Source organism: Pagrus pagrus (assembly GCF_965226575.1).
Source record: "Pagrus pagrus genome assembly, chromosome: 17".
Lineage (NCBI taxonomy): Eukaryota > Metazoa > Chordata > Actinopteri > Spariformes > Sparidae > Pagrus > Pagrus pagrus.
The window spans coordinates 20,954,434-20,963,812 of record NC_140201.1 but is presented as its reverse complement, the minus strand read 5'-3'; the positions used below and the strand labels follow the sequence as shown (position 1 = coordinate 20,963,812).

The 9,379-nt window shown below is 41.3% G+C and overlaps 1 protein-coding gene across 1 annotated transcript; it reads left to right on the top strand.

Annotated features, from left to right (window-relative positions):
• Positions 1 to 299: 299 nt before the first annotated feature.
• On the top strand, positions 300 to 9,055 carry nrsn1l (neurensin 1-like). Its single transcript, XM_084379281.1, has 4 exons — positions 300 to 388; positions 4,297 to 4,379; positions 5,711 to 5,863; positions 7,291 to 9,055. The coding sequence occupies exons 2-4, from the start codon at positions 4,320 to 4,322 to the stop codon at positions 7,693 to 7,695; spliced, it is 618 nt and encodes a 205-aa protein (XP_084235407.1). The 5' UTR covers positions 300 to 388; positions 4,297 to 4,319; the 3' UTR covers positions 7,696 to 9,055.
• Positions 9,056 to 9,379: the final 324 nt, after the last annotated feature.

The following is a 9,379-nucleotide window of genomic DNA, read 5'->3' as shown; positions in this document are numbered from 1 at the left end:
ATATTATAAATAATACAATTCTGAGTTTGTATTTCTTCTTGAAAACTACACACTGCCCCTTTAACTCTTCAGATGGTTATGACTTCTTCAGGTAATAAAAATGGAAAGATATATATGATCAGATGTATTTTTAAAGAATAAATTGTGTGTTATCAGGCTGATAGAAGCTACTAGAAGTCATTGAGATGTGTCTAAAGACATATAAGTGGATGGTTTAACAGACAGATGACATACACTGTGATGAGTTTACACATGGTTTTTTCCCCTCCATCTTCACGCATGCTCAGTGTCTCAGTTCGGCTGATTCACATCAGCAGCAGCGCCGGAGATCAACCGGTCCGACAGCACATGGATCCCCAGTGAGAAGAGCGAGCACTCCGGCCAGGGGGTAAGACTGAACTCGGTCAGAGTGAGGGCAGGAGGCTGCAGGTGTGGAGGTGGATGAGGGGGTAAACTGAGTGGTTGTAGATGAAGTGCGACGGAGAAAAGTGAGAGTTGAACTGAGGCAGCACGGCCGCGATGACTCACATACAGTCCAGTGCTGCTGTTAGTTTGTGTCCGTGTCCTCTGATTGTGCCTGGTCTGAGAGGATGTGAGCGACTGTATCAAAATATGTGTTATATGAGCAGGCTGTTAGCGTGTAAGAAAATGTGATGTCATGTGTCCTTCAGGGACAGTGAGGGAACCCTGATGAATTTTCGGGATGCTTCAGTATCAAATAAGACAAATGAAACGTGAGAAGAGCAGTTTTTTTATAATCATTGTGGATTTAAGGCGCCTGTGAGTGAGGAGGAAAGTTGGGGCAAACTTATCAGCACCATGGACAGTGCTCTGCTTCAACAGCCTCTATTATAGAGCTGCAGAGTTAGTGTTTATTTATCAGGACTGGATACTGTGCCAGAGTTTAATGTGTCCTGTAAAAAATGGAATAATCAGAAAGCCATTTATAAGCCATAGATGGACAGATAGATATAATATAATGTGAGTCAGTGCTTCACAAATGTATTTGAAAGCATATTTGCGTATTAAACAGCTCGGGCAGAGGAAGTGCCGCTCAGATACTTTACTGAAAGCTGCAGTATGTAGTTTTGAGGAAAAAGATCGTCTCTGACTGACTTTTACACTTAAACAAAACAAATAAACAAACTCAGATGGAAACACAATTTCATACTGTGTTACTTTGTTTATATGTGGCAGACCCTGCCACCTTTCTAGCTTCAGACAGTGTTCTGGGGACCTTATTTTCCAATGCTGAAGTAAAAAACTACTCCACTAGAAGTAAGAGAATCCTGCTTAAGTAAAAAATACAGCTGCGTATTATCAGCGAAATTTGCTTAAAGCATTCATTTAGCATAAAACTGAGTGTCATGTTATCATATTACATAATTGCATAGCTAACAGTGACGCACAGGTAGCATTTGATTTTTGAGTCTCATTCCCAACTCGTCTGAAACGCTCTGTTTTAGCTCCTGTCTCTTTAAGACCCCCCCTCCGTAATATCCAGTCTGCTCTGATTGGTAACTGCTAACAACAACAGAGCAGCTGTGTTAAATCAATTCTTACGTGCCAAGCTAGCCTTTAGGCATTCATTGTGCAAATATGCGACACGGTGACGTAGTGTGACATCAAGAAGTCACAGAACTACAGGTGAGACTACTGACGAGACATTTGAGAAGCAGTGTTTTTTGTGGGAGAGAGGAGCTTTCACCTTTTTAACTCTCAAGATCTTTTCCATGCACAAGAACCAATATAGCACACTGACGGAGAGGGAAACAAAAGAAAGCACATAATAGGTCTTCTTTAAGTGAGGTAGTTTAGTCGGCCCTCCTCAGACGATCGCAAGAAAAATCTGATGGTCTGAGATGATTAGTGAGTTCTGTTACACAAATTTGTGTTTGTGTTTCTAGCTTTTCTGTATTGTTTCTTTTTTGTGAAATATTGTACAATATTGCCTTTTTTGGACTGAACCAGTTATCATTTTTTAATGTGAAATTTTGATTTTCAAAACTAAGTTACTATTTTTGTCAGATAAATAAGTGGAGTTAACATAGGTTTCCTTCTGAACTGTTGTGGAGTTGAAGTATAAAGTAGCATAAGATGGAAGTTCCCCAAAATAGTACCTACTTAGTACTTGTACAGTGCACAGTACAGGGCAGGAGTAAATGTATTTAGTAACTGTAAATAATATTAATAAAAAAATGAAAGAAAGTCATTCTGAGCAGCTCTAAGATGTGCTGGTAACATACTAACTAATTCATCGCAAGTGCTAAATAACATACTGTGAGTCACTCTGTGGAGGAACAAGCATTTACATTATTAAAGAAAGAGCACCAAAACAACAATAAGATGAGTTCTTTACAAGTAAAAGTACTGCAGCTAAGGTTGACATTGTTAATCTGTCATCTGTTCTATAAAAACTAACTATTTCTGTGAGAAGTAACCAGTAACTAAAACTGATAAATTGAGTGGGGGAAAAAACAAAAGTACAAATATTTTCCACTGAAATGTATTAAAGCTGAAGTATAAAGTAAGACTGAATGGGAATACTCAACTAATCTCCTGGAGTCCCTAATCATTGCTGCACACATTCATTTAAAAGCATCATTAGAAGCGAGGTCATTTGAAGTCGACGTTATCCATTGAAATGATGTTATTATGGACTTCCTCATTTTCTTGTGAATTCGTTCTTCTAATTGTGTTGACATTCAGTGTGAATACAATGAGAAAGGTCAGATCTTTTCCTTTGGAAAGAAGAACTAAGCCAGACAAAAATAATTGAGGTGTCAGTATTATAAAAAAAAAATTGATTTTAAGTCGATGAAGTCTGGACACGCTCAGGACTCCTTTCAGAAGAAAATGTAACAATGTTTCTAAAAGCTTTACTCAGTGAGGTTAAAGCACACACCGCAACAGTTCATTTAGGGCTAATTTATGCCAGCCTGTTGAAATGAAAAAATCTATTTACCTGTTAGAATAAGCTTTTCTTCAGCTTGACACCGTCACACACACACACACACACACACACACGTTTTTTAATGGCATCAGAACTTTATTGGGCTTTTTGTATTAGTTTTGTTTATATCCCCATGATTTACAGGAGACCAGGCACTGCAAACAAACACCAACAACATGCATACACAAAAAGCTTATTTAAAGGTCCAGTATGGAGGATTTAGTAGCATCTAGCGCACCCATAGATTTATATTGAAGAGGTAGATACTGGACGCAAAGATGTTGACTATTCAATCCATAGGATTTGCTCGCCTAACGTGCACGCTAACAAGAGCTTTCTAGCTTCCAGGTTTACTCCCGTTATGTGACGACATCATGTTTCCTCAAATAGATCTTCTCAGCTTGAGGGTAGTTTTACAAATATAAAACCTCAATGGAATTTAAAAAATAATTTTGGAAAGGATCTTAATTGATCTTGTTTGCAGTTCGAGCTGTCCTGTCAATAATTATTCATGCAATACCCCGAGTGGCCACCGGGCAAAATTGGAAGCAAGGCTGAGCAGCGCCACTCTTCAAATCTATGGGTTGCACATTGCAGCCAACTAAAGCACCCTTCGTCCCACCCTCCTCTACACTGGCCACTAAACACGCTGTAGGCTCTCTCTGGAGCCAGTGTTTGGTTTGTCCGTTTTGGGCCACTGTAGAAACATGGCGGCGTATGAGTATTACATCCTTTTCTGCCTCTAAATCCTACACACTGGACCTTCTATAACAGAAAATTCCATCTTTAATAACAGCTCACCCTGTAGAATTGAAGATGTTGCCCTTGGATGAGCGTACAAACGTTACATTACCTGAGCAGCATGTTCTCCTCTAGTGACTGCTGATTTGTTTTTCTACATTATGTTTCAGTCAGGTTAAACATACCGTCTCGTACCGACTGAGATCAGGCATGTGTGGCTGCGAAGAGGAACAGTTTGAAGGCAGGGAATGAAAGAAATCAATCAAACCGCCTCAGGAGAATAACAACAGAGGGACATGTGTGCATATGCGTATGAGGAAGAATGGAGCGCGCACGCACTTGCATATGTGTGACTCATCCGTGGGTGGTAATAGAGCCACCTCAGGGCCACAGTAGCCGTCAATCGCTCGCATGCAGCAACAATAACTGGGGCAACCCGACGACACAGGGCTGGATTTATAACCACCAAGGAGGCTTTTATTGAGGGGAATCCATATTCAGCAGATAAACAGTGTTCGTGTGGCAACAGCCTGGCAGCTGACATGTACACATATCAATCTGTACAGAACTCTGAGTATGTGTGTGTGTGTCTTCTACTGCAGGTGTACAAGGTGTGTGAGGTGTGATGGCGCTGTGCTCCGAGGCCTGTGTCTCTGGCTCAGGAGGAGAGTCCTCCGGCAGTGAGGTGAGCTGCAGTTTCTCCGGGTGATGGGAGTTTTATTTGATTTTATCGCAGCTAAAAGAGTCTTACGATCAACATTAGTCAGAAGTACAGAGGACATCTAATATGCTCCACTAACGATCTAGATTATGGCCCACAAATTTAGTGGAAATATTTTGTACGTACGGGATGCCAATGAAATACTGACTGGAAACCACACTGCGCTTTGAATGGGTGTAACGAGCGGCTGCTTTATTTTACAGCCCATATACCTTGTTGCAGTATCAGCACTAGACCCAGTTTGCGTCTCTGGTGTATCAGCTTTAGTGCTGCGCTGGAGTCACACAGGGAAGCATCTGTTTCACTCAGGCGCTTTCCGCATGTACATGGCTGGGATCAGGATCTCCAGTGTTTTATGTCAGTGAAAACAGACCCTTTGGAAAACTCCTTTCAGCTTCTCCATTTCCTGAAACACAGATTTTTGTAAACAATGACACAGACACCCACGTTCACAGAGGGACACAAACCAACATTGACATACAATGATGGGAAAGAGAGACAGAAATGGCTGCTGACAATGTTTTAATGAAAATTGGAAAACAGGAAAACTCACCTTGGTACCAGCCCTGGTACTGTAACATATGTAAGAGAAACTAAAATCATCATGCACTGGATGGACAGTTTTTTTTTTACTATAGATGTTTCGAAGATTCTGGAAATACCTTCAGAACAGTGTTAAGTGTGTTAATTAATACAGTTACTGCGCATTCATGTGCTGTTGGAATCATTGGAAAAAGCCCTCTCAAGTTGGACCAACAATGCGGAAAATCTGAGAAGATCTTGGTACATGAGTTGCCTAGCTGACCTCATATGAGTCATTATATTGTTTCCTTTGCTCTTTCAGCTGTCAACTTGTTTAAACACTCTGAGCGATAAAATGTGAATGACTTCTTTTTGGTGCCCGTGTTGCTCTGACATTCTGACATGAAGCACATGAACACACTGAAGTTGTAAGAACAACTTCCCAACTCGGGGAATAGAACCATCTGCGGAGCAAGTGAATGCAGCATCACACTCTGGCTTGGTTACAAGACCAAAAAGTGGGAAAACAGGGTTTATTTAATTAAAATACAGCGTATGAACACAAAGTTGTTATCCTCTTATCACTTAACCTTTTTTTTCCTCCTATTAACATATTCCTACTGGTATGCCCATATGTACTAAATAATTATACAACACTTTGTGTGCTGTAGTCTGAAGTGTTGTTTATCATTTCTTTAAACGTGAAAGAGAGATGAAGCCAATTGGAATCACAGAGGACTTTTTTTTTTCTCCTGTGAACAACACCCTCACAGGCGGGTTCTAGCTGTCTTCAGTTTGGGGTTCGTTCCTATCTGCACCACTTCTACGAGGAGTGCTCATCCTCCATGTGGGAGAGAGACCCGGAGGATCGAGGGTTCGTCCAGAGCCAGAGGTCAGCCCTGTGGTGGAGCTCAGCTGTTTGGAAGGTAGAGGAACCTCCTCCTGTTCACTTTACTCATCGCCATTTAATCTGTCTGATTCTGAGTCGTATAACCTTTCACATTACTAACTTTATATTCAATTCAGTAACTGCTGCAGTTGTAAGTTAAATTAAGTTTTTAAAAGCAGAAGTAGGCGTACAAAAAGTGTCTGTTCTCTCAGCCTCTCTGAAATTTCTTGCATTATTTAGCAGCAAGACATATTGTTTTTAATTTCCTCAATCAGTCCTACTCTGATATTTCATTTAAATAAATATCAGTCACTGATTGATACAACACAATAGAGATTAAATCCACCACTGGCATCTGTCATGTCCCATGAGAAATCCTGCAGGCACACAGGAAGTGATGTGCGTTACTCTGCAGGTTTGTTTTGAAACATACGCGAAATTCCCTGAGGACACGGGGGGTCAGGTACGCTCATAGGAACTTCATTCAACTGTTCACTTATATAGTGTAGTCAGCAGCTGATTTTGCATAAGTGTATCTCTTTATGCCATTATTTCCCAGCATGCCTTCAACCTTTTTTATCTCTATTCATATCACCACTGAACTGCAAAGTGAACGTGTGAACCAAAGCTCTGTGGTTTCACAGGCAGGTTGTGACACCTCTCTTGATTAACACGTGTTCAGACTGCAGCTCTGGAAGTAAACAAAGTACTTAAAGCATCTACAGAGTATGAAGAAAATACAGTTTAAAGATTTAGAACATATACAACAGTTATAGTGCAGTCTGTAAATATGGAGGCACTGTTTTCCGATTAATGTTTCCTCATGTCAGAAGGTCACATAGTTATGAATCGTCATCTTTTATTTAATGTTCAGTCCCTTTTGTTGCAACTATAATGATGTTACTACTGTGTGACTGGCTGACTTGAACTGGATCCATTCATAGTCCCTTCCTTGGTAATTGCATCAATCAGTACAATTGATTAGGTGCTGTTTTTAGACTAACTGTGATTGTAAAAGCCTTTCCATCAATACGTGAATATCAACTTAGAGAAAAGGTTTTTTATCCCACCTGATTTTGAGATATTTGTTTAGCTTGTTCCCCCAAAAGTAACCTGCTATATTCTTCATGCACCACTTCCCTGCCAGCCCTTACCGTGTGATTGTTTTCACCTCAGAGTGTTGAGCTTCCCCGGTGTTAAAACTCTGTCTGGTGTAACAGAGTGCAAACAGTGCATTTCAAACTGTTGTCTGCATGATGAACTGCGAGCAGTGGTGTGGTGGTATTTGTAAAGGTGAGGGATTGCATGTAAGCCCCCTGCCCATTTGGTAATTTGGCTTTTTTCTGCATCACCAACAACAAAATGACCTTTTCTAACAAGAAGAACACAGCGCTGTGGAAAGAAAAAAAAAGACCATGGCTGCACATATTACCACTTCAGCCTTCTGTCTCTGTCCCCCTCCAGGTGTCCTTGGCCCTGGGTCTCCTGATCCTGACTGCAGGTATCGCCAGCCTGTCAGTCGGTTATTCCACTCCCCACAAAATTGAGTCGTTTGGGGAGGGAGACCTGTTCTTCGTGGACACCCAGGCCGTGAGCTTCAACAGGGGGTTGCACCTCAGCACAGCGGCCGGGATCGGGCTGTCCTGTCTGGGCTCGGCCCTGGCGGCGATGGGGGCCGTGGTTTGGATCCTCCCCAGGGCCAACTGCAAAGAGAGGCTGTTCCACAGACCGGGGGGAGGGGAGCGGAGAGGAGAGTCTGAGGCTAAGTGGAGGGCTCCAGGGGATGTGGTCACTAAGCCACCAGGTACAGAGGAGGGGAAGATTCCTGTCACACTGTCCAAAGTGGAAAATGTGCAGCCCACTTCTTAAAAAAGATCCCTGCTGAGCTACATGGTGTACAGGCTGCAGTCCTCGTCCTGGGGCCTCAGCTTTACTGGTTGGATTGTGTTTTTTTTGTTTTTTCTATGAAACAGATGTCATTTTAGCATGCAAATGATTCAAATGAGGGTGTTTTTCAGATATAACGGTCTGAACACTGAACAGAACAGGATTCAAAAAGGCCACATTTTGTGGTGATGTAGCGATGTCAAGAAGTCACACAGTTAAAGGCGGGACTACTGATAATACGCTTCAGGCACTTGAGGAGCAGCATAACGTCTCCTCTAATATTTATTTATCTTACTCATGTAACACTCATAATAAATGAGGCCCCAAGACTTCAACCATGGACCTTGCGGCTCTGTTAAACATCTCGTACTGCAGGATCAGGATATAGTTGTTGACCATAGACTGTGTTCGTGCAGTGCACTAGTGTTGTATTTTAAAAATACAGTGAGTAATGTCCACCTCAACACTCAGAGAGAGCTGAATCCTGATGACTGAGGGTAGAAAATGTGATGTCCTTACCTCCCTCTTGATAGTGCTTGTTGTATTTTTCCTCAGTATTTTTTATCAGTAATTTTTTTAAATGGGTAGTACCAGCTCTCCATGTAGATACACAAGGTGTTAATGAATGGATCATGTAGAAACACCATGTATCCACACACGTACATTAACACGTGCAGATCAGGGGACATTCAGAAAGGTGCTCACATGCAAAACAGGTTGAGGATGAAAAAGAATCGCTAATAATTCTGTATCTACGTTTTCACATATTTGCACTGATGCTCATGTGTTCAACACATGCACAGTCACATGCACTTCACCCACCCTCACCCTCACACCCACACACGTGCACAAATTCGTGCTCCATTGACAATATCACCTATTTTCTCCCCACTGTAATCTGGCTCCTTAATTGCCTGCAATCTGTGTCTCCAGGCAACAGTTGGGCTTCAAGTGCTCTATTTTCAACTCCGAACAAAGACTCTTTTCTGATTGGCCCGGCGCTCCCCCTCTCTGTATTTTATCACACCAATCAGATTTTTTGTTTACAGTCAGTAGTGGAGAGTAAGTGTTGAAGCGCTGAGGTGAGTGAATTTGCACTGGCACCTTAGAGGCTACTTGTTTGATCAGGTCCTCCAGTTTAGTTCAATTAGAATAATGGAGCGTATAAGTTAGAAAAAAAAAATAATAATGATAGGTTTGCTGCACTGATTCAGCTGGATGTTATTATTGATGTTTCATTGTTTCATTGTGTTTTTGGCTATGATGAAGATAATGGAATAAAACGAGGATCGAGTGTCACTAAATAAATGACCAAAATAAAATTGTGATCTGCAAACCTCAATGTGTTAGTCTCTGTTAGTGTTTGGGTCCATATCATCAATCTGTTCCACAGTGGCAAGAATAAAAACCTATATATTTCACAGTAAGTGATATTTTTGATATTTAATATTTGATGTTTTGACTGTTATTATTCAACCAAATCATTTTTTTGTAATAAAAAGGTTGTATGTAGTGCTGACAATTTACAGCTCCCCTATGTAAAATTAAAGCTGGCAGTTTCCAGGTTGAGGCTGCTTAATGGAAAATAGACACTTTGGGAGAGTGGGTGGTGAAAAGATTGTCTACCTAACAACTAAAGACCCAGATGTATTCCTCAGTAGTAGGT